At 35.2% G+C, this 26,681-nt stretch overlaps 1 protein-coding gene across 5 annotated transcripts in view; it reads right to left on the reverse strand.

Annotated features, from left to right (window-relative positions):
• Positions 1-25,224, reverse strand: part of SCEL (sciellin) — a 47,935-nt gene extending 22,711 nt beyond the window's left edge. Inside the window, exons 1-10 of one of the 5 annotated variants that reach the window (XM_027894267.1) lie at positions 24,942-25,224; positions 18,820-18,895; positions 14,961-15,078; positions 14,267-14,329; positions 13,850-13,921; positions 8,518-8,586; positions 6,674-6,739; positions 5,445-5,510; positions 3,622-3,654; positions 2,092-2,163 (exon numbers count right to left, since the gene is read on the reverse strand). In XM_027894267.1, coding sequence (XP_027750068.1) covers positions 2,092-2,163; positions 3,622-3,654; positions 5,445-5,510; positions 6,674-6,739; positions 8,518-8,586; positions 13,850-13,921; positions 14,267-14,329; positions 14,961-15,078; positions 18,820-18,862 — 602 coding nt within the window. In that variant the 5' untranslated portion in view covers positions 18,863-18,895; positions 24,942-25,224. The remainder of the gene's footprint in view (positions 1-2,091; positions 2,164-3,621; positions 3,655-5,444; positions 5,511-6,673; positions 6,740-8,517; positions 8,587-13,849; positions 13,922-14,266; positions 14,330-14,960; positions 15,079-18,819; positions 18,896-24,941) is intronic. The other 4 variants (XM_027894264.1, XM_027894262.1, XM_027894266.1 and 1 more) reach the window with 4 other exon arrangements.
• Between the last annotated feature and the right edge of the window lie 1,457 nt (positions 25,225-26,681).

Raw genomic sequence — 26,681 nt, forward strand, 5'->3', positions numbered from 1 at the left:
TGGATGCCATGTCTAACTGTTGTCCATGAAAATAATGCAAAATTACTTTTAACATTAACAGAATCAATGTCAGGCCTTACATGGAACACTACACAATGAAGCTTACACTTTTAGACAAAAAAGATAGTATCAGACATCCTTTTCAGGTAAATCCCTTCTGAAAGATTTTCCTTGTATCATTGACCAGTTTGATAGAAAGACAATTGCCATTTTCTGCTTGTTTTATACTGAAATTAATTCATTATTCCTTTAACATCCCTATTTAAATCCTGAGTAGAAGACAAGTAATCAATTAAGTATGAGTTTTAAAAGCATGACCTGAAAATCTTTCCATTCCAAGTAAAAATATAGGAAACTGAAGTATGTAAATTAAAATAATATTCTACTAACAACTGATGTTACGATACATACTCTTCATGCATACTTCCCCTGTGTGACACAACTACTTTTGCCAAAAATGTAGTATTTTTATGACATCTTTAATAGAAAAACATCACTTCTGCTGACAGCTGATTAATACATTTTTGATTAGCGTAAATTTAACAGAAGTCTGTAGTTTTGTGAAGCTAACACACCAGCAGCAGATGGATGACATCTGAAGCACCAGCCAAATGTAAAGGAATTAATAGCAGCAGTATAGAGAGCTGAATTTTACCCACTAAGATTACAGACTACTTACAGTTTAAATACTGACACAAATAGCAGTGCAGTGTTGCCATAGAAACTTGTAGACCAGTAAAATATTCCTCCAGCTCTTCACCAATGAAGAGACAGGAATACAGAGCTTGATATGGTGATGAGAGCAACCAGGGGGTGATGAATGTGAACTGACTGAGGGTGAGGATTAAGGAAGACCTTAAAAAGCCTTTAGGAGTAAAGAATGGCTGTGACTCCCATAGATAATACAGTGGCATATTTAATTCTCTAAGATCTCCCACATTTGTTAATAGGAAAATGTTTCAGTGAAACATTGCTTGTTTTCTAGGGATTATGCTGTCGGGCATCTTTTGGATGCTTTCTTAGTAATTTTGTACTGATTTTACATACTGAGGACTTCGGAGGAGGGGAACACAATTTGAAATAGTATAGATTATAGCTTGAGACCAAACAAAACTGAACTTTATGAATCAAACTAATTAAAATTAGGTAATTTAGATTAATTTTAGTGACTGAGCCATTTAATATTTCTAAGTAAAAATGTCAAAATGAGCTACTGTAATTCTCAGGGCATATCTAGAAATCTGTTTCTAATTAATTCAATTTTTAATTGCATATTCAGGCCTTTTATTCTGTTCAAGGTCACAGAATAAAACTTTTTGCATGTTTATAGAATCATAGAATCATAGAATGGCTTGGGTTGAAAGGGAACTTAAAGATCACCTGGTTCTAAACCCTTTGCCATGGACAGCAACATCTTTCACAAGATCAGGTTGCTTAGAGTCCCACGGCCTTGAACATTTCCAGGAGTGGGGCAGTTATTGCTAATTTTTTTGAAAAGTATAACATATCCATTAGTAAAAAGCCTTGCAATTTTCTGAAATTTTAGTTAAAAAGTCTCTGTCTTTTCCACCAATAAGTTTTCTGGTATTCTATACTGTTTCCAAGATTAGTACATATGCTATCTAACTCATACCACAAGAACAAGTCCATCTGTTTAAACATACTAATTTTGTTGCACTAAATCTCTATGTTGGGATTTTACTATTTAAAATGTTAACACTGCAGTGCATGAGTTGGGCTGTTTTTATATGCATAGTAATGTGTAGTTATTAACTCTCCCATGATGTATTGAAGAGCTAAGAAAATACACTCTATAATCCATACTACTCAAATTTTTCTGTTTCAAAACATTTGCAGCAACTATCTATATGCTGCTTTTCAAGATGTAGGCTAGACAGACTACAAGATTAAAAAATGAAACATCTGAGATAACTTAGCAAGTCAATGAGATGGAACTCAAAGTTTGTACTTCCAGGTCAATAGTTAGGACTAGATAAAAGCCGCATTAATCACACACGTCCAAATGAGATATCAAATACAGTAATAAACCAATTTGAGTACTTGCTAATCAAAATATTGTTTTTATGTTACCTTGCTGTAGCTTGGACATCCACATCAGTCTTTGATTTCGGAAGGGTCACCTGTTCTGATGAAAGGACAGCCCTGCAACAGAAATGGTGAAAATGTGCTGAAAGTACAAGACTATTTCCAAGAGCCTGTAGTAACAAGACAAGAGGGAGTGGGTTCAAACGGAAAAAGAGTAGGTTCAGGTTGGATATTAGGAAAAAAATCTTTACTGAGAGGGTGGTGAAGCACTGGCACAGGTTGCCCAGTGAAACTGTGGATGCCCCATCCATGGAGGTGTTCAAGACCAAGCTGGATGGGGCTCTGAGCAACCTGGTGTAGTGGAAGTTGTCCCTGCCTATTGCAGGGGGGTTGGAACTAAATGATCTCCAAGATCCTCTTCCAACCCAAATCATTCTATGATTCTATGAAATGGTTTATTATTGTGTGTTTGAATTTTCTTTGAGAAATTTTTCTCTTTTTTCTTTAAATATATAGTATATATAAAAAATATGTGTATAAAGAATTATACATATATAAAAATAAATATAAAAAGAGCTATATAATGCTTTAGTTCACTAGATTGCTGCATAAACTGAGCCTTTTGAAAAATTAGTATCCCAAGAATCGCTGTTTTGCTCGTATGGATATTATACTTGACTGCCTTTTCTTTGCGATTTCAAAATTATTTTAGTAATAAAGGAACTTCTAAATTCTTTTCTCCTACCTAATAAATAAATTGTATTTATTTAGTAAAGAAAAAACTAGCAAAGTAGTGATTTTTTAAAAGCTAAATAAGTAAACAATTACACTTATCAATTTTTATTTATTTATGTGAAAAATCAGTTTGGTCACTACAGGAATAATAAAATTATAAGAAATTATAAGGAAGGGAGAAGGTGGCTGATGCAGTTAATGAGGGTTGTCTGCTTCTATAGAGGATTTTTCTATTAGTATGGCAACTAAACCTTGACAAGCTGTGAAGCCATCTTAATTATAAGCCATGAAATTGCAGGTTGGTTAAGTAATCTTTTCTTAATTTAGACCATTTAAAATATACATTTGATTAATGAATTAATTAAATAAATTAGACACTCATATAAGTTCGGAGTACTTTACATCAATTCATCTTATGTTAATACCATCTATGACAAGCTTTTGCATATGCAAATTTACCACTTTCTTTACTTTGCTCACAGTGTCGTTTTCATTTTGTCCTTACAGCACCAGTTGTATGTAAAAAAAATTTGCATTAGCAACATATGTAACCGTGGAACTAAAATTGCAAAGCAATTTTTTAATTTTTTATGCAGTTACAGTTGTTTTTTTCAATTTGAATAAATATTCAATTAAATGTTTTAAACTATATGAAAATAATTGCATTTCTGCAAGGAAGTCTTCTTCATGCCGTTCTGTGACATGAACTACGGAGGGACCCTTCCAGGTAAATTATACAGTGTTTATATTTTAAATAAATCTAAAATAATACTCAAGGTTTATGCACAGGAGTGTGTTACATTTCTAAATCTACTGAGAAGCAAAGTAAGCAAGACATACCTTGTTGGAGCCTCTGAATTTTCTGAAGTTGCCCTAGAGAAAGAACAGAGTAACCATTTCAGAAACCAAGTAGCTAGTATTTCAGAAACCAAAATGCTAGTATTGAAGCACTTCACAAGATTTAGATGAATCAACAGCAATTAATTTTACTTTTCCTTCCTTACAAGATGATATTTTTCTTTTTTTCTTAATGCTGAATACATGTTTGAGTCAAGTAGCGTAATACCAGGTTTTAATCATATTCTTGGTACATTACTAGGATAATCATTCCTCAACTGACATTCTCCAGTCAATCACTCTGGCTAACAGTGTTTTGTTTTCAGCATGAAAATCACAACCAAAACACTCAGTTCCAGTAAGCTGCTTATAAAAGTCTTAGCTCCAACTGCAATTTCTTTTAAGTGTTCTATAAAGGATGCTTAATCAGCTGGGAACTGAGGCAAAGAACTCTGGAAGTTTATCATGTACATCATGTTTATCATGTATATCAGGTTGGTATAGAGATAACCCTGACCAAAAAACCCACGCACCCATGATTGCTGAACTCTTTCCTGAGGATAGCAGAACAGTCAGCCATTCTCAAATTTGAAGATAAGACATGGCTCTTTACTCAGTCTTTAAGACTGATGGCGACCTTTAAAAACTGTGCGTATTAGCATCTATGCATGGCACTTTATTTCCTGAAACTTGCAGGCAAGTAAAAGGCTTTCCTTTGGTGACTAATATTAGTAATATCAACAATTTGAAATAGGGTTCATGTCTTAAAAGCACTTTTAAAAGATAAACCAATTAGTCATTAAATGTCCATCACTTTTTAGCCAACTGTCCTTGATGACTTCATTGTTAGAGGATCCAGGAAGGGTCATGAAAGCTTCAGAAAGAATATGCCTGTATTTCAGTCTTCTCTGCGCTATGAACTAGAGAAGTAATTAGATAATTAGTGTTGAGAAGAATACAGGAATCCCAGTGTCCTGATGAAAGATGAGTGGATGGCTTATAGAGGATGCATCTTATGCTAAATTTTTAAAATTAACATGATCTTAGCAAGATATTGAAGTGAAGCCAGATAAATTCATCACAGTAGGCATATTAAAAAAACGTCTAGTGATGACTGACTTTAAAAAAAAATAAACTTTAGTATCTATGAGCTATCTTTGTGCTGGGTAGAGAGTGACTTCAAATATTTGGCCAAAGAGATAGAAAGTAGTAAACACATGAGATTAAAAATAATTGCTAAACTTAGTTTTAAGGATTCACCCTGAAGTCTTCCAGTAGCAGAGATTTCATAAACTCCCTGGGCAATCATCTACCAAGGACTATACCTAACACAACAATGTATCTATTCATTTCTGTTTCATTAAATTCTCGTCATTGCTATGCATGAGACTCATGTTGGGAGTTTCCCAGATTAAAACTAGGGAAATAGAAGGCCATATTACAGCCAATAGGGGACCTAAGCAAAGAATAACATGGAAGTTCATTCATTAATATTTTAAACCATCCATATTCTGGTTTTAGATAGGGGCACAAGAAATGTTCTCTTTCTAATCTACCAGAAAGCAACCACAACTTCAGAAATAAACATTAAACGTTCATCTGCAAGTAACTTTATCCTGATCTTTTCTTCTAAACTATTTCTTAGGCACTTAACTGACAGGTGACTAAGCAGATCTTGAGGTTTTGTTGACACTATTAAGCAAAAAATCCAAGGGCTAGCCCCTGGCTGTCAACCCAAATGGCACCAATAGATTCCTACCCTTATGGCCAGTCTCTCTTGGCTCTAGCCAAGAATTAGGAAATAGCTAGTAATCATTCATACTTACTGTTTGGTTTCCACTGCTTGTGTTGTGGTCTTAGTACTCGAAACCGGGGGAGGCATCCAAGACTGCCTGTCAATGTTAACAAATAAATTTTCGAGTATTTGTTTAATGCTATGGGGCTGAACAGCACACTATGAATGTTAGAATGTCAAAAGTGGTGTAAAAATATACCTGGAATTTTCCTTAAATTGTCAGCATTTTGAAACACTGCACGTATATACTTTTTAGACCATTTTTTTACATACAACAGAATGGAATAGAAAATAATACATTAATTTTAATTATTGTTATTAAAAAATTTATTCTGTGACTCTAGTTGATATTTTCCACAATCTGAAAATGTATCATTCATGGAAAGGACAACCAGATAAAGTGCACAAAGGAAAGAGTGTAAAGTATCAACCCAAGGAACAAATTCTGATTGTTACAGGTTACATAAACAGAACAAGTTGTTCCTTATTTTCTTTTTTTTTTTTTTTTTTTCTTCCCTCTAAATATCAATCCAGGAATTGTTTGTGAGGAAAAAACAATTGCACCAGAAGCAATTCAATTCATTGATGGCCTTCTGTACCTTCAAAGAACCTGAAGAGAACTACTGTACTGAATACACCTTAAACTTCCACCAAATAAACAGGGCTGTTAATATACAAACGATCACATTTTAATTTCTACATTCATAATTCTACCAACCACATTTTTATGCATGAAATATGAAAGATAGAATCAAAAATTATCAGAATTTGCATCTGGGAAGGATGCAGAAAAATATGGCTATCAGTGCATTTTAAATTAAAAATTTACTTTGTTCTACACCCTGTTTTTATTCTTCCCCAGAAAATACTACCTGAAATCCAGAGTTTTAAAGGTGGCTGTATGTCATTTAGATAACTCTGTGCTTCATATTTACTGCAACAGCACAGGGTCAAGTTTGGCATCAGATATTTCGCAATTACAGTGAGCTACGCTTTAAATTTAGACACTGAAAATGCATATGCTGGCTGAGTTAGGGGCTGCAGCAAAGAGTTAGCACCAGCTGTGCTTTGTCCACGGGGCTCACAAAGCTGGCTCTACAGAGACAACATCGTAACTCCCAAGAAAAAAGCCAGAGCATGCAAAAGTTTAATTCTTGAAGCTTGCTGAGGAGTTTGAGTGTGCTGGAGGAGGAAGTTGGTACTGAGGCTTAGCACAGTGCTGTATATTCTCTAGCAATCAAGCAATGGTGGCATGAATACCGTTTTTTCTTGATTGAAGAAGTGGTAGCAGTGTTTGTAAGTGCTGCATTCGGAGTCCAAGATTGCCTGTTAAGGAAATATACTTAATTATTAATCTTCAACAGGAGTATCATTTTAAACTAGAAAACTCTCCAATTATAAGAAATCATTTTTCTACTATCAGAATCATACAACTCTGTATGGTAAATGGTATAAATATATTTATACATGCCAGCTGAAGTTTTGGGAATACCTCAAAGAATACAAAATTTGGGACACCTTAAGAGATTCTGATGTTTGGAGAACAGCTACATTTCTACTTGATAACAAAGTAATTTCTGAGTTCTTAAAACCTTGACTTCTGTGCCTATGCTTTAGTCTCCAATCCCTACAATATTTAAAATCTTTATTTTTTCATACTTTATATTTTATGTTTCTTGTTCAAGTAAGGTGCTCTATGTTATGATATGCCTGTAAAGGAGATGGTATTCCTCATACTCCTAAACTGTATGATATCCAAGCCAGTGATTTGTATATATATATATATATATTTAATAAATCAAAAAGTTCTTGTCTTATTCTCTGCAACTCCATTATAGTCATTGAAGTATAAAGCTTTAGAGCTTTACAAATCATTTTATTGATCTCTGGAAGGAAAAAAAAATATACAACTGAAGTCTCACTTACAATCCACTTCAAAATTCATGGTTGGTCTGTTAAAAAACCATTTCCAGATGAAATAACATAAAATCCAGTTTATATGACACTTCATGTGTCATCATTACCATGATTTACCACATAATGGTGCAAAACCATAATTTGAAAGAATGACCTCTGTTGAACTTTAAATGCCAGAGAAATTCATTTGCTCTTCAGAGCAATATCTCAGCTCTTCACAAGATGACTTTTAATTGCTGTCCTCTTTAGCAAGTATATTCTGTGTAATTTATTACTGATAGAACTGCGTTGACATTGATGAGGACACAAAGCGGTGTATTTGTCCCTTTGCATTTATAAGTACAGTGGCTGAGATCTGACTTTCTTTTCTTTAATATAAATTTCAGTTAGGTGATAGCTGTAAGTTCTTTAGAAAAGATTTTTTCGGTGTTCTGTAATCATATTACATGTATAAAGTGAGCACCTCTGAATTGGAACAACTTTTTTAATAATATGTCAAAAATGCTGTGCTTACTAATTCTCATTTAAAACCATTGTTTTAAATAGATTGACATTCTGACAAAAGAAAAGTTTTCTACTGGAAAAACCAGCCTGTCAAAAAATTATGTTTTATGTTTTGGTACCCAAGTTTTCCATTGGCAATGTACAATGGCATTTTCCACTGAAAACATTGATTAGAATTTTTCATGTAGTCCTCCTCAGAATTATGTATTATATTTGATAGACTTTATGCAGAGAGATCCAGAGGTCTAGAAGATACCTACACTTTTAGAAACACCCTGATTCTTTCTTTTTGCATTGAAAATGTAATTTTTAAACAGTCGCTATGCTGAGCAAATGTGTAATACAAGCTGGTCTCTCTTTTAATCTGTGTGAAGAAATATGCTTTTTTAAGGAAAATTCCTCTTACTCTAAAGAAACTATGTGAGAAACACCAGAGGAATTGTCCTCCAAGAGACCCTTTTTCTCCTCATTGGCTATAAAAAGTCTACGGTAATCTGAATACAGACGTCTACATTCCAGCTGTCAGGTGAGTAAATGAAGCCAACCATTAGGCCATATGCCATACAAGTAATTTCTCTATATATTCTTGGTATGTGCATGTATTCTAAAGTTATGATAATGATAATGCATGATAAATGATAAATTGATAAATATTTAGATGATAATGTTTCCAAAATTCATACCTGTTGTTTTGCTTATCATTCAAAGTTGGGTACTTATTTACTTTATCGGTATCACTTCTGGTTGGAATTCTGTTAGAAACACAGAAATTATTGATAATAGACACTCTCATTTTTTTTTAAACTAGCAGTAAAATTAAAAGATGCAGTATTAACTTGCCCTGTATATAGATTAAAAATTCCCCAGTATCAAAATAGGTATAGAACAGAAGCTGAAATTATATAAATTTAGTGCATTATCTGTAGAGTGTAAGTAGCTCACTGAAAAAGACTTTTCAAACATGATGTTCAAACAGCAATAGATATACAGTATTAAGCCCCACTGTTGCTAACAATTATATACAACTCCTTTGAATTAGACCAGAATGCCAGAGAGAAAGCAACGTTCAGTCAAATAGTAAGCACAGAACTAGTGCCTTTCCCTCTCCCTCACCATCCTTTGAGAGATGCAACAGTCTTGTTTTCTTTACATATTTTAGACATCGATGTAGTAAGAAAATATTCTGGTCTAAAATCCCTGGCAAAGCATTGTAATGACGTACAGGAAAAACTTCTGTCAAAGAATTTATATTATTTGTGCTTAAACTGAGCCATGAAACTTACATGAAGAAACAACCACATGATTTTTCAAGCCTATTATGGATTCTACAATTGTTGCCTAAAACCCTTCAGAATTTTCACAGAAAGCACCATGTAGCTATCCTAGCTGATGCAGATTAAGTTCTTTTTTAATCCAACTTTCTTTCCATATATGGAATATCCTTTAGTAGGAACAGGGGGACTACAAAAAGCTCAAATATAAAGTGATGTACATTGAAATAGATGACAAATGCTGAGTTGAGGGGGTTATCCTGAGTATTTAGTTAAATCAGCTGAAACACCTCTTGAGCTACAACTCATTTACATACAGAAATTTCCTAATTTTAGTTATCTATTCCCAACTATAAACTGAAGCTATAGATGCAAAATAACTAATCCTAGAACTATAATCTAAATTTATGCAAAAACCTTTTGCATTCTGCCTTCAGCTAAGCAGGACAGAATACTGTTGTATTTAATTCAAAACCTTCCAGGGGGTTCTGGGAAATGATCTGCACCATCAGGTGCTCTGTGCCTTTTGCAAGTCCTAAATTTAATTGTGCAAACAACAGTCTCGTGTCAGGGCAGCTTCTGACTGTGACGGCAGCTACAGTTACTCGGAAGATCACTAGAGGTCTCACTAACCAAGCTGGCGTTGCTGCGGATGCAAACCTGAGCGTTGCCTCTTATTAGCATCTGGACAATAAAGCAGCATTTCTGTCATGTCGTTGCGTATTTTCAAAATTTCAGCACAGTGCTTTATGTAATTTTGTATTTCCTCATTTTAAAGTATGAAAGATTCTGTCTGGCAAGCTAAAGAAAAGTAAGTATAACATTAACTTCTCCTTGTGCAACTTTTCAGCTTCTGATAGGCAGTCGAAGAATATTCTCTGTTTGCACCCAGAATGTCATCTCCAACAGACATCTCTGGATCAATGGTCCATTTACTTATGTAAAGTTTTTCTGAGGTAACTTATGTTTCTGGCCTCCACAGTATCCTGTGGTGGTGACTCCTACAATTAATACAGGCATTAAGAAAAAAACCAAATGTTCTTTTTCTTATCTTCATTTTTTTTTCTTGAATCACGACACAAACATTTATAGAGTGTCTCCTCATTCTTACAGTGCAACAGAAATTACTGCTTCCTCACTCACTTTTCCTATATTACTATTTTCCAAGCTGAGGACTCTTTGTTTCTTCAGATATTCTGCATATGAAAGCTATTCCATCCTTTCTCATCTTTAAATTTTTGTTTGTGGTTCTGTTGTAGTTTCTTCACATAAGTGAAGGATGCATGCAGTGTTCAAGGTGTTCAAAGTAGATTCAAACCACATAAAAAAGTGGTTTCTGGTTTGCTCTCTGGTCCTTTCCTAATAAATTCTACCATTTGAAAGGATTACATTATTAATAAAGTGTACAATCAAAATGTCTCATTTGCTTTAGTATCATCTATTCAGATCTAATACCTATAAATGCACTTAGGATTTAGTGTTTCTGGAAGCTATTTTGGACTTAGCAGCATTTAGTACTTGAAAAATTAGCAATGTAATTTTCGTCACTATCCAACTTTTAAGTTTTCTCCCATCTTTCATTAAATATTTAGTTAGTTGCTAATAATAAGAGACAAAGAAAAGGATAAATAAAGTGTTTCTACCCATCCAAAAAGTCTGTCTGTGATCATCTGCACAAAGCAATTGTTGTCTGAGTTAGAAGCAATGTTGAGCTACATGGCAGTACAAGTACATGTGCATCTACTGCCATCAGTCTTTGGATTTCTGAAAACAACTTAATAATGTTCAGTGTTTTTTTGTGCTTGCAGCCCATGCTGCAATTGCATGTAGTCGTCTGCAACAACTCTCCCAGGTCCTTAATATGGAAAATGATGTTCAAGTTTTGTAAAGGCTGGGTTAGGCAAAATTCATATTAAAAAACACCCCTTTTTTGAACATGGATAGGGCACTATCCAGGAAGAAAAAGGCTGCACTTAATATGGCTTTTAGATATGATTTTACTTGCCCGTTTACACATGCAATGAAGAACTCAAAATTATTCCTATAGCCATGAAAGCCTTTTAATTCAAATTTCAATTATTATTTTGTCATTTTGGAAACTAGCTATTTAAGAGATATTCATCCAGATAGAGCCAGATTCTTTAAAACCTTTTCTTTTGTAATATTGCTGTCACAGCTAGAAGAGTTGCAAAGCAGAACTGTGAAAAGATGTTCTAGTATCTAGCTTGAAAACAGGTAACTCCTAAAGAATTCTTGCAGGATAGAAGACTGCCATTTTACAGAAATTTAGCTAGGCAGAAATAATTTTCCATAAAGACAACATGACATAATTCTGTAAACAGCTCTCTAATCCAACAGATCTCCAATATCAGTCTAATTTTTCTCTAGAAGTGCCTACTAGGAGCAGTCCTTTGAACTTTTTTCTACGTTCCGGAAACATGCACTGTTTTGAACTCTGTCTTTTACTTAAAAAAAAAAAAAAAAAAAAAAGAAAAAGAATACTGTTTTTTCACACAGAGGCAATAAACAATATGGAAACTGGTCACTTCTAAGCTTGGGAGGCTTCCACACTATGGCTATGCTTGCCAGAAATAATTTATAAGAAAATAAGGGAATTGTGCCAAGTGGAGAACATCCTTCACAGAGAAACCAGAAGTACAACATTCAAATGTAAAAAAGGTACTAAGTGAAAATACGTCACCACACCCTGTTATGCCTTAAGTTGCAAATTTGAGGAGTTGCAGAACACGTGATCACCCCTTCCAGAACTGCCTTCTGGCAACAGGTGTGCACAAATTAATCCTAGAATGGCTATATTTCAGTTTTAAGAAGACTATTGATGACTGAGGAAAAACAAACAACTTGACCACAGCTTCCTCACTGTGATAATTTCAAGACAGAAGCACCATTATTTGCTCCATTTATGGACATACTCCACACTAATTATCAGAAGTGTATATTCACGTCTATAATCCTTTCTTTGTATTCTCTCTCATCAGTTACATATTAAGAACCCTTAATGCTAGATATTTGTGTATATGAAAACACAAAGACAGCTTACAATCTCTATTAATTCAGATAGTTTTATATCTCAGCATAAAGCAAAAATATACAGAGTACAAAAGGACAATGCTCTTCAGTGACACTGTAGAAACTGGAACTGTCTTATGACTTCTAAATCAGTAATCAGGGATGGATGCATGAAAATTAAGCCTTAAAAAATGTTTTGAAGTCTGTGAATAAGTGTGACATATTCTACATATTCTACTCAAATTTCCGAAAGCTTCACAGAAATTTGCTTTAAGTGCCCTTAAATAAACTGATCTCCTATTGGTAATAGAGAAGGTCCTTCCATACATAAATAGCTGCTTTGAAAAGTAGGAAAGTTTTAAAATAAACAGCAAGTTTTTAGAGTGGAAGGAGAGATCTGTGTAAGACCTGTGTTTTTCCAATATTCATGAATTATCTGGAAAAGGAGAGATGAAGTTGCTTGCCAATCTCATTGATTCATGGTAGTCAAATCCCAACTGGCAAAGTTTTTAGAAATCATCTGCTAACATGTCAGATTTCTAGAATGGCAGATGACACTCAGTTTTCTTGGATGCAAAATAATGCCTGCCAAGAAAAACAATTGATCTCTGAATGAACTGTTATTACTAAGGAAAGAAATCTTGGAATTATATAGGTAATGTTATGAAAAATCAAAACTCAATTCTCAGCAGTGAAGAGCAAATCCAAAGTCATTAAGTACAAGGAAAGAAAAGGAAATGAATCAGAAGTCATTGTTATACTCCTCTGTGACAAGTTGTGCATACATCTTAAATATGTGCATTGGGACTTGGATCTCCAGATCAAAAAGAATAATATGGAAATATAAAAAATACAGAGAAGAGCAATAGGTAAACTGAAGTTATAGAATGGTTTCCTCATGATGAATGAACAAATACAGCAGGATTCACTGGGCTGTAGAAGAATAGACTGGGGGATGATACCACACAGGTTTCTAGCCTATTCTTTTCCAGACTTCTGTGGAGAAGGTAAATTTTATCTAACAATTTTGCATTGTTTCTTACAGCAGTAGTAAGGATCATGAAATAAAACAATAGTGCTATGAAATGTGCACAAACAAGTGCACATTTCCACAGTGTGTGTGTTTTTGTGCAGGTACTCATAGCATCAGCATGTTTTGGATTCCAGATGTTAATGGGGACTGGATTTTGAAGAGGCAAGGCAGAAAGAATCTGTTAGCACAAGCATGGTCATGTCTTAACAGAGGTCAGGGCTGAATAGAACATTCAAATTACATGAAAAGCATATGATTCTGATATTTGTACTGATCATGGTATGAAGTGGCAGAGAGGATTTGCAAAGAACAAGAGGTTTAGCCATGCTGTGCTTAACTATTAGAGAGAGGACTTTGATTTATAGTTTGAAAAGCAGAAAATTGAGAAGGAATGGTTATCATCTGTGGAAAGATGCATACATTTATAAGAACAAGAATACACAGAAATTGTTACAGGGGAAAAAAAAAAGGAAGAACAAGATGTCAAAAGAACCTTTTCTCAAATCCCATTTCCATTTGTCATTGAAAATTCATGCAAGAATCATTCAAAGTCTTTTAATTAGATAATTAATAAATAATAAAACTTTAAAAACCCCACTGATTTCATTCATGCTTTCATTTTTAAGATCTCTCACAGGTATGAAAATCACAAAATATAATACATCCAGAAGAAAGCCCTACCTGTCCAATGTGGTATCAGATCTGTATCGTCCAAGTGCCGCTGTCTGATCTTCCTTTTCATTTGTGCTACTGCTGTAAAAGAAAGTTAGAAATGCCACTTTGGTCATTGTTTTTATTAAACAACTCATCACAAAAAAACCCAATATCTATTTCTCAAATTAAAGTATCATATAAGGTTTCTGACAACCCAGGTGTCAATAGATCCAACCCTGCATTGCAGTGATCAACTTAAGAATTGCAGTGATCCACCCAATCATTGCAGTGATCAACTTAAGAATTATTGACACCGGAGTCAGATTTACAGGGGAAATATGTATAGACTAAAATTCAACAAAGCAAGCTCTTGCCATAAACGGGATATAATAAAAGATTGCTTTGGTAATACCATCAGAAAGATGTTAAGATACTCTACCATACCTGTGTAGGCTGTCTTGGGATTTGTACTGATTGAGCACAGCCCTTCCATAGTTTTCATCAGCACTTCAAGAAAAAGAAAAACAATGGTTAGTTAAAAATGGAGTATTAAAAATAGAGCACTTTTCTTGGCAAAAGATTTCTGTCTTCCATCAGATTTCGCAGCTGTACACTACCACTGTGATTGCACCATCTATAGATCTCTGCAGTAGAAGATTTCAGACATTTTGGAGTAAGAATTATCTCTTCCTACAAGCTGTTCACGGACCATATAATGAGGGCATGGTCTCAAGGTGTTGTTTCTGCTGTAATACAAGTCCTAGTTTACATTAAACTGATTCTGACATAAGGTACTTAAAAAATCTTGCAAAGGTTTATAATCTTCATGGTTGTAAAAAGGAAATCATGGTCTTACAACCTAAATATGTAAAATACGGGATTTTTCTTGTAGAGCAGAAACCTGGCACCTCATTAAATACTTAGAGCTTGAAAGTCCCAATGAAAAACAAAGTCAGTGAATATTCAGCAAATTAATACTTTCAAAAGGTAATCAATACCTCATCAAGACAAATAAATAAGAATTATTTAATTCATCTAATTCGGGTTGGTACCATCCATGCAAAATTAGATTCTCCAAGGAAATGTATGTGGCATACTGAAATAAATAGAAAAGAAATGCCTTTCATATTTTTCTTACCTTTCCTCTTCAGGCCTCTTCTTTATCCAGCTGTTATCTTGCAAAAGTGTCCGTCGTTTATTAATATCATGAGAAGCCTGTTGTCTGCTTTTAATTGCAACAGAGGGGCTCTTCTTGTCTGCAAATGCAGAGAAATGTCTTGAAAATGAATATGTGGAATAACTTTGGAAACCTCAAGTGCTATTACAAAGGTTGAAATATGTAGAAGTTTAGCACAGGTTGAATTTTCATTTATCACACCTGTTTAGTGACGATTGTTTCCTTGATAAGTTTGTGGTTTCAACCTTGAAGAGACTGCAAAAGTCAGTTTACCAAACTAAATCAGTTTCATCCTTAATATCAAAGAGCTTTGTGTATTTTTAATGTAAACAAATTTCACAGATCTGATAAAGGATTTATGAAATTTGCATACCACAGTAATCCCAGGAAAGTCAAACTAATGAATCCTGTTTCCTGGGGTGTTGTCTGTGGGTTTTATGTTTGCAGATGTGTGACAGGATGCAAATTTTGAATGAAAGCTAATCTTGATTTGACCACATGGTCCTCCAACTACACGCAGCCCAACCTATGTGGATTTTCATGTTTCTCAAAATGTCAGACTCCCTCTGAAGCTTTTTCCTTAATGGTTGAATGAACAGTTTGTTTTCTAGTGAGCTAATAGTTTTACTGAACCTTAATAAAAGTGATACCTTTACATCAAATTTAAGTAAAATTGGTGCATGGTTCCAAAGGTTATTGGGAGACACAGACAGACATGCACACTCACATGCTGTATGAACACAGAAGCCTTATTTACTTATGAAAACAACCCAAAATATCTCTGCCCAGCAATGCTAATATTTAGGATACTGAAGAACTAACAATATGATACTGACTTGATTTGGGAGATTTTGGATTCCTTCCTGTATTCGAAAGCTGGTGTTTATCTCCTTTGGTTTCCTTTTATGAGGATTTTTGCCCTTTTTAGCAAGCAAAAATATGCAACGACTATTGTCCAGCCTTCTCAGTTCTTTTTTTGCCTACCTGAGTTTCATATTATCAGCCTGTTTGAGGTGAGAGGAAATATTGTTGTGATACTTTAATATTCCCTTTTAAAATGAAAAGCTAAAAGTTCAGACCAAATAGAAATTCCATTTTTTAATTGCAATATTTACCCTAAATTTTTCCAGACAAGCGAAGGTAAAAATATTAAATATGCAAAACTTTGTTAATACATCCAATTAATCAGTAAAATTAGTGATGAAAAATGCAGAGTTTCTTGGGTTTTCCTTTAGACAACTTCATGATTTTATACATTAATTCCTCACTTTCTGAGCATTTGCGCAAAAGGAGTGCAACACCATCAGATTTCAGGAAACATCACTATCTGGTGTTCAGTAAGGACATTTGACTGTAAAGATTGTGTATAGAAAGACCATGCTCCCCACAAAACACATACAGTCAGGAATACGACATTTGTCAGAGATGTGTTTTGGCCTTCTGCTGTGATTTATAAGGAAATGTAATTCTTGCTTTTACTACAAGAACTTCAGCTGAAGTGGTAACATTAAAAAATGGCAAATGGCTACAGTGAGTGGAAGATGAAATAACAAAAAAGCACTGAAACATTTATTGTAAGTGACAATTGTCAAGACTGACTTTTAAAATACATTTTTCTCATGAAAGAAAAATACTGCAGTACACAGATAAAATTCAATTTAAAAATGTATATCTGACTGTAACTCAAACTGTGTCTGCTCTTCTCTGTTTATATTCACTGTGCATATATCCATACTGCCAAACGAAAGAAGGCCAGAGAAGGAATGAAAGGCTTGGGCTTATCATTCATGTTTGTTTAGTTGCAAATGTTCTCTGGTTCCGTGTTGGACTTGCTCTCCCCAAGACTGAGTTGCTGGAGAAGTGGCAAAGGTTTGAGAAGCTCAGCTGTGATAGCACGGATATGTGCTTCTGTTTCTTGGCCTTGATGACAAGGTTTGGCTTTCTTTTTTTTAACCAGCATAGATGCAGCCCTTTGACAAATGACCAGAAACAACAAAGATGATGTTTTTAAGAATGTGCCAACAATCATGGCAGATTAACAAAAAGTAATCTATCCTCACTTCATGATTTCTGCATTAGCCTGTTCACTGCCAATTCAGCCAGTTTTTCTCTTAAAAAGATTTATTAAAATCTGACTTTAAAGACTTCAAAAAATGAAGGCATCCCAGGCTTGCCTGAATAGCTCCAGTGGTTCATTAGAATATCTACTAAAATAAACACTTCTTGTCAACCAAAAAGGGGAAGGACCCCCACCGGTTTAAACAATAACCTTGTTTCATAGTCAACAGAAATAATGAGGATAATTTTTACCAGTAAACAAGATCCTATGAAGTGTGTTTGCTCTAAAAATTTATATCTTTCCATTCCCATAAATATTTAGGTATTTTTAATTTGGTACAATCATTTGGATTAGAGGAAAAGAAAAAGTTAAATTTTCAAAAGCAGGAAAAATGTGAGCTCAAGTTTATGCATTCCAGAAAGAAAAATTCTCTACAGTAAGGATAGCTGATGGCAGCTAAAGGGGTGGAAATGATTCCAACATTCTTTTCATTCTAATAGTTTTAGCCAAAGATGCTTTGATCTGTTTCCAAAGCATTTTAATCTGTGCTCTTCTACTGTCAGCCAAAACCTCCTCTGAATCCTGAAGAAAAACTTCAGTGACATGAACACCACATAAACATTTCTATATAATCAAGAAGTACTCAGTATATATCCAACTATTAAAACTAACCACACATGTGATATATTGGATTTTTTCCAATAGCAATTTAAGAAAACTGTTATCACCTACGCAAAAATCATTTGTATTTCACAGAAATCATGGCTTTTTAAACTGCTTGGTGCAAAGACTTTGGGAAACCTCCTATAAAGGCAGGAGCCAAGGACACTGTTTTCTTGTCAAGAAATATCACAAATATTTTGTTGCTGCCTGAGGCCCTGGCTTTGCTGAAGAGTACTGATTTCTGGTCTAATGAATTTTCTCCCAACCTTCAACTAAAAAATCAAACATAGATCTGATACAACAGTTCAGGTCACATGAGTGCAGGCAGATGCAGCTTATCCCCGTCTTAATCCGGCAGTAAAAATTTATGTCCTCAACACAGCAGAGCCAAGCAGCTCCTTGCCATGGCTGCTCTAATTTTGGTGTACTTAGGCCTGGCCTATCCCACCCAAGCCAGGTCTGCATGCATTTCAAAAACTTTTGGTCTTTAGAAATATTTTTTGGTTTCAGGCAAATGGAAAATATCATCATGCTCACAGTTTGCCTCTAGTCATTTCTCTGCATAGAAAGCAAATTCCATCCCTCCTCAAGTTTTCTTCCTCCAGAGGAACAAACAATCCCATCAGAAAGTGATTAAATAGCTTTTCTCTCCCCTTCCTCCATTCTAATTTTAATCAGTTTCTCTTCTTTTTCCCAGAGTGAGTCAAAGAGACAGTGGTGAGACCAATGAATCTGCCCACAGCTGCTATGCTCCTGCGGGCTTTCCACAACAACCACATCCCTCAGCAGGGGGAACCACCACCTTGCACCACACCTCCTGGCCCCTTTATTCCACCACACCTCCTAGCCCCTTTATTCCACCACACAACGCTGCCCAGTGGGATGTTCTGGCCTGAATCCCTGCCGGCGACAGTTTGGGCACAACACGAATAGTCTGGGTCATACTGTGACCAATAACCATCCTGTCACTGGCAAAGCGAGGCGATGTGCCCAGTGAGGGAGCTGTGGGATGGGCACGGCGGTGCTTAGACAGGAGGGAGGCCACACCTCAGCCTCCAAGTGCCCTGGGAGCAGAAAATGGAGAAGACTTGGTATTACCGCTTTGATTTGGAGACTGTTTTCGTATACCAAAAGCTGACATTTGTTCCGTGGTATGTTGTCCTTCTCTAGGAATCTGAAAGAAAACATGACAAAAAAAAAAGGAAGAGATTAGGAATTAACCCCAAAAGCAGCTCAAGTTTGTTTTCCACTTCGACCATCTCCTTGCACAAGTTTAGTCTGACAGGGTGGAATGGCTTAGTGCTGGCTGCAGCTCTCCTCTTCTTCCTGGGGCACAGTGGTGGCTTTTCCCTGCCTGGTAGTCACTGCATGTACTCATGCCCTGTGCCTCTGCCTTTCACACCACCTCTCCTTCCTTTCCCTTGTTGGGAGTGTCTTCCCTGAGAGAACACATGGTGTGGTGAGAGCTTTCAGAGGGCCACTCTGAGTAATGAAGAAGGGGAAGGTGATAAGCTTACTAGGAAGACAGTATCAGTCAGTGGCTCAGAGTGGCACCTGGAGCACAAGTGGGCTCACCCAGCACTGCTGATGGGTCTTAGAGCTACAGTGGTCAGCAGTAACACAAGCGGCCAGGACAGAGACAGCTCTGCTGCCATGCAATAGTTTTCCATTCACTGACTTCTTCCCTTATCTCAAATCAGCTTACAAAATGAGCCTCCAAAACTGCCAATTCAGAAGCAAACAAGCAAACAAACAATTATTTGGGAGTTGAGCCACTTGTAAGATTTCATGTTTTGCTTTGAAACTGGATTGTGAATACCTAGAGAAAGCGTCAAGCAGAACATAATGACATTTCAATAATAAAAAATTCGCCTTTAAGTTAAAAAACCCCAGTGCTGACAGACTGCTAAGACTGCTGACCACTGTCAGACTGCTAAGATTTACAGAAAAACAAGAAGACAGTTTTTGTGACAGCAGCAGCCCTTAAAAATCAGAAACATTCCCGTTTCTCTGGGTGACACAGCTATTGTATTTTTCTTATTGTAGATGTAAAGTGTATTGCTCCCACACCTAAGATAGAGTAGATTGAGACTGGAACCTGTGGCTCTTTCTTTACTGATGGGAGGGGTAGAAGATTTTGGATTCTGGCAAAAGCAAATAATACTGGAGTATAAAAGTTCACATGTATCTTATCCAGTTGTGAAATCCCAGATATTTATAGGAGTTTAAAATTCTGGCATGTTGATTGGAAAGCTCCGACCTACACTCTTGTTTTTTTTAAGCTTAGTTGTTGATATCAAACAGGCATTGGCACCGTATGTGTAGAAAACATGTGACTGCTGGATCTGGTTCCCACACAAAAAAAAATTTGCTCTGGGCTGTGGTGAGCTGTATTTATTTTGCAATTGGTTATAAAATATCTTTTAAAAATACTTACATAAGAAGGTTTAAAACATATATGCACTGAATTTCATAGAAACTGTTCAGGTAGGTTATCTAACAATAAGTTTTAGATAGTGGCCATTTTCACTATAAATTTCCCTAAACTGTCCCAAGATGGCAGAGATCTTTCTGATTTATTTATGTTTTCAGCTTAGCAACAGCTGTGCATCTGATGCAGTCAGTCAGTCCTGAGATAATAGGCAGTTTGATATTTCACTATATTTTACAAGCAGTGAGAACAAGCACTTCTTCCCCTCAGGAGGAAGTAGTAGTTTTTATAGAAGGAATTTGCATTTATTTTCTAATAAGTACATTTAAAGCCATTTGCTAAGGGAAATAAATCATAAAACTTTGAAAAAGGAGACTTCTTTTATAAAAATTAAGACAAATGTGATCATTTAAAGACTTGGAAGATCTTGTTTAAAATATACATTTTGAAATTTAAATATTTCATACTAAAAATAACAGGAAACTCTTATGTAGACTTCATGTTAGACTATAGCCCTTCTTCCTATGTATTTCTAATAGAAACAGAAATTTCTCACAGAACTGACAAGGAAGTATCATACACTTTTGTTAGAAATAAACAAAAACCCTGAAGCATTTGTCTTGAAATAAAAATTATGGCCAAAGTCAAAAATCCATACGTTTTGAGGCTTGTCTTTAAAATCTACAGGTTACTACAGATGTATTAATGACACTGAGACCATGAAAAGCAACTATAAAGTGGGTTTGCAGCTCCTAGTTGTATCCATGCAAGACAAAAGAAAGTCCAGCAAGTGTGGTTTTTTTGTCCTCCTTAATTTAATTAAAATTGTGGTTTTTTCTCATGTCCTATATTAATTTTTTAACGGTTTAAGGGCAAAACAATATTTCTGTTGTGCATGTGTACAGCATCCAGAATAAACTGCTACCTCGTCTCCCAACACAAAAGTAGTATGCATAAATGATTACAAAAACCAGGCACATTCCCTTTTACAGTCAGGACTGAAAATGTGCTACGTATTCTGAAATTTTAAATCCAAGCATTTTAGTCCTACAGAATAATGCCATATTGTCACAAAGCTTGCTTCTTGCTTCTGAACTTTCAAGTTATATATCAAAGATTGACCCACTAAAATTTAAAATGCAAATTAAAAGCTACTTCAGTCTGTAGCACAGACAATCAAGAATCATCAGAGTAAGATTTAAATTTTAGAATCTTAGAAATTAAAAGAATCTTGCATAAATAGGCAGGATACAGCTCATCAAAGCATTTTTTTCTTGGTCTTCACTATTTTGAACTGTGTGTGTATCTGTGTGTTTGGAAAGGGGAATGGACAAAAGATTATGAAGATCCCATTAGTTTAAAAATTCCAGCTAATGAAGATGTGAAACTGTCACATTGTTCACACAGGTCAGTGAACATCTTATCTTCAGCCCATAGGGAGATTTTAAAAAAAATTTTTAACTTTGTGAGAAAGAGGAGTTATAGATTTCTATAGTATACTATAGTAGTAAGTTTAGTTCAGACATCCTTAATAGGATCTCAACCACTGAAGCAAAACAACTCAGCTGGAATGCAAAACAAAAACAAACAGGAATGCAGCTCCAGTGTAATTTGAATTTAAAAACAGCGTCAGGAAACTTGAAAAGAAAATTAAAACTGCCCCAGCCAGTCCAGTGAGCAGTTCCCAAATGGTTTTAAGACATGCCAGTCCTGGATTCAGACCCTCCCCATTTTTGGAGAAACCCAAATATAATCCCAAAGAAATTCAGAAAAAACTTCAGATGTAACTTCAGGGAAAGTCAAATGCCCCTGCAACCTGGAAAGAAGTTATTCCAAAAGCAGCGCAGGTCTCTAATCCTATTTTTATCACAATAATTGGTATTCACACTTCTACATCTCCTTTCCACCTCCTGCAGTGACTGATCAGCAGAGTAACTCAGGCCTGCCTTAAATTCTGAAAGCTAGATCTTCTAGTTTTCAAATGGTCTGAACACACCCATTTTTCCATCACAGATCCCTTTTGCCTCCCTTCTTCTGCTCTTGGCTGTAGCTTTCTATGTGGTGAGGCTTCACATATATGCAGAGCTGTATTTAAAAAAATACATGAGAATAATACAAGCATTTCCTATAAGATTCATGTTTTCCACATCAGACTGAACTAGTTGCAACAAACTAGTCTTTGTTGTTTGGCTTCTAGCTATGACAGTAATTAAGATCTTATTCATAAATATTCTGTTTATATGCATTTTTCTTTTAATAAACAATATTTATTTTCAGAGCTTAGAGGCAAGAAGCACTGCATATATACTGTATAATAAGTAATTTGACATAGTAAATGTTGAAGGAGGGGTGTGAGAGGGACACCTTCTTCTCTTAAAAGTCAAAACATTTGTTTTTATACTGAGGTTTTCATATGAAGCTTTGCCAAATGCAAATGCCTAAAATGTCAAACTTCCCAATATTATTAATTAACTTTGTAACTGAACAACCAGTTTAAAATAAAAATGTTTCAGAATCTTCCTGTCATCCAACTTCTCACGCTGCATTGCTAAAGCAGTCTGGATTGTAGAGAAGCAGCTGAGTTTGGTACATCCACATGAAACACCAGCTGGAACTAACAGGTTCCTTATAGATGGCTCTACATGACCACGGCTTGCTGACTACTGTTTGCTACATGTCCTTCCAGTTCCAGCTTTTCAAAAGCATCTAATATTTACCATACAGAAAAGAAAATAGACATTTATATTTTTTCTTTGTTTATCCCAAATATGAAATTTGCCACCAAAATTTCATCTTCTTGAAGAAATATTCTGTTCTGAAATGAGCTCAACTTTCAATATCTTGTAAGTGGAGCTCAAAATTTTAGACTTATTCTATTACAAATGAAGACTTACTTCAGCTCTGCTTTTCCATTTGCTTTGTTTTCCATTGTAACCCTTAATGTTAATTCTATATACATGGCTTCTCTTACATTTATATGAGATGAATGTGGAGAACGTGACATTTTAAAGAAAAGCACATTTGGTCTTTATCACAGTTATGAACCACAAAACAGTATTTCCTTGCTTTCCCTTAACAACTTCCATGTCAGCAAACGTCATTATTTTCTCTTGAATACAGAAAGTGTGAGCAGGAAACTGATTAAAGTAATTCTGACTTGATATAGGATGAAGATCTCCAAGCCTTAAAACTAAGACACTGGGGAGACACATTGTTACAGTTGTTCTTCTAGATAGGGATCCATAAGTACGTAAGGTAAAATCTTTCTGCTTTGGAAGTCAATACCAATTTTTGCTGTTCTCTACATCCATCATTGCCCCTCTCAGATATCAAAAGTGCTGTGACTGGGCTGTCAGATCTGGCTACCTATACGTAAACTCAAGTAAGAATTTGTGTTCCTTAATTCCAGATAAATGTTGTTTTGCAAATCACCATCGCAGCCAGAGCCATTCAATGCTGTACCATCCTTCATACATCCAAACTTGTTATTTCAGATGAGAATATGATATCTTCAAATAGCCTTAAAGGTCTACTCTGTTAGGTGCAGGTCTATATGTATAACTGATCCTCTACTTTCTTCCCTACAAAATTGTCACTGGTGATTCTATTTGTTTGGCGATTAGTTAGTCTTTTTGTCTTTTTGCTGAAATTACATTTAAAAAATAAGTAAATTTATTTTACAGACATCAAAGAATAACAAAAATGCATTCCTAGATTGATTTTTTGGGGGGGAGTTATATATCAGAACAATAGCCATATAACATATTTGTGAACTTCTGGAATTAAGACACTGTGCTTAAATGAATATTTTACTCTGCAGTTTTGGCCACAGAATTAATAACAACTCTCACATAAAATAAAAACACGTATGTGTGTAAAAAAAAAACAAGCAAGGTTGTAAATGGCAAGGTAGGACTAGAGAACACGTGAACATATGACAGAAATCATTCATCTTTGTAGCTGAAAGAGCTCTCAAAACTGGTTTTTCAAGATGTGGGTGGAGGAGATTCTGTTTTGAAAGCAGCTTTGGAACTGTCATTAATGTAAAATCAGCTGCAAAGTCAGAACACAAATTTGTATGTATTTTCAAATTAGAAATGCATGATCAGTTTTAAATGTAGTGGTTTGGGTTTGTTTTTTTTAATAGAGTATAAAAGAGGGGGTAATCATTTTATTTATTCAACTATGTAATTCATTTTCCTAGATTTTTGGTGAAGAACACATCCTGTCTATACATGGGTTCAGCTAATTGTATAGATAAGTCTTTGTATCAAAACAGAATGGGTATTTTTGCTATTCCTTTTGCAAAGGTGAAAATGAAAGCAAACCATTTTTGCAAAATAATGAACTTGAAGCAAATTCAAATGAAGGAGAAAAGAGTAAATACTCTTTATTTTAGATAAAAATTACAAAGAAAGAATAAACAAACAATAAAATTAACCAAAGAGCAAAACTGACATTTAAACAGCTAGTCATGAAAAGTAGTCTGAACAGTGAGTTTTTCATCAGAGAATTAGCACTAGAATAAAATACAATTAACAATATAACGTAAATAATGAAGTAATTGAGATCATAAAGCCAGGAGAAGTCAGAAAGATCCGGGGAATCTGAACACCTAAACTGTAAAACTTCTAGACCCTGGATTTTCATAGACAAGTTTTCCACACAGCTTGAAAATCAGATTCTCTGAAGTGGGATCCTGAACTGGACACTAAGAAATCACAGAACATCTGAAAATGTAGGACTTTCCATACATGCTATATAAAGCCAGAAGAGTAAACATCCTTACCTAGGTATGGTAGATGTTAGTGTCCTAGCGTGGCTCAGTGTGGTTAGCCAACCTGGAGAGAGCTGGAAGTGAGGCACAGTCAAAGCAGACAGAGAGCTGAATTGTCGTTCCCCATCCAGCTGCCTGAAAACTCAAGAGATTTCTCCTTCAGAGGCTGAGTCACTTAAAGAGGAGGTAGGAGGTGTGGAAAAGGGTGGCACCTCGTAGAAATACCAGATCAATTAAAAGTACGGGTGAGTTGTTACGCTTCTATGCTTGCTGTGCTTTTCAAGTGCAGTAGGGCTGGGTTTCATAAAATGAACTGCTTTCACAGACCTTGAAACAGAAAACCAAGCAATTACCATTTGGAAAAATATTCTACAGTCATTTTGATTTTCCACATATATGTTGCAGAGCTGTAGGGCTGCCTCTCAGCTACCAGGTTTCAGGTAGGTACAAAGGTGAACATGAAGGAACACTGTATTTCACCACAGAAAAATTCTGGAGAAGTGTTATATGGGGAACATACACTGGAATCTGATCTGCATAAAGCATTTGCACTGTTTGAGTATGTGGGCAGAGGCAAAAGATCTGGGGGGAAACCCCTCCCACGGGAGATCTTGTTGCAAGACTCTCTTATCTGTGTACATTTGCATTCTCCTTCAGTACAGTCAGCAAGAAACAGAAAAATAAAAATAAGCCTTTGCTTATTTTTTTTCTCTCTTTAAAATGGCTGCAGATAAGTTTTGTAGGCTAAGAACTGCCTTACTATTAGTAAATACAGTAGTATAGAATCAGTAATTTTCTTACAGAAATACTGTATACAACTCCATGCTTCTGTTTAAGATGCAGAGGCTGGTTTTAATGTAGCTTATATGAGCCCATGCTTCTTTTATATTTGGGGAACTTTTGCAATGAAATATGTGAGAGATCATTCAGCAAGATGCTGGACAACCTTCAGTCCTATTATCTGTGTGAAAGTTAAGAATTTCTTTGAACACAAACAAACTCTGTCATGGATTAATTTAGTAATAGTCATTTTTGTTGATGCTTACCTCTTTGTAGGCTTGGTACTTAGTAGTGTGAAGTTATTGTCTAAACATTAGTTATATCTGATGAAATATAGTTGATGAAACAGAGCAGCAGACAAGAAAATACCAAGTAGAAACTACTAACTACCACAAGTATCAGAATTAATGAATACAAGCAAGTAAACATTTCTGAACTTTGTACATCTCAGCTTTGGCATTTCTTGAAGTTAAAAATACTTATAGCAGTCCTGGAATGTTTACCTTTTTGCAATCATTATGAAACTTTTATGAATATGTCTCTTTAGAGACTTATTGGGACCTTATAGTTGCCTCCCAAATGAAAGAGATGTCTTTCCTTGTAAGAAATGCAGATTTATCATTAAATGGGAATTAACTTTTAAAATAGATACCCTTTAATTTGAAATGTATGTCTAGCTTTGATTTATAATAACAATGCCTGAGACTAGCAATATCTTTTTGTTTTGAAACATTTTTCTTTCACAATCTGAGTGCTACATTATATGAATTTGTTATCATTTTACATTCAACCAGACAAGTTCTGCTTGTAAATCAGAGATAAACTTAACCTGTCCCACAGCACTGACTTCTTTAGCCAAAATGTTTGAGAAACACATATAGAGATGCAAACAATACAGTCTGGAGAAATTAAATTGATATTTTCCTTTATTTATGGCCTTTGAACACAGAGAAGAAATTATGGGACAGAGCA

This window comes from Empidonax traillii, unplaced genomic scaffold, assembly GCF_003031625.1.
Source record: "Empidonax traillii isolate 1590-97213 ecotype Southwest subspecies unplaced genomic scaffold, ASM303162v1 scaffold423:size1405600, whole genome shotgun sequence".
Classification (NCBI taxonomy): domain Eukaryota; kingdom Metazoa; phylum Chordata; class Aves; order Passeriformes; family Tyrannidae; genus Empidonax; species Empidonax traillii.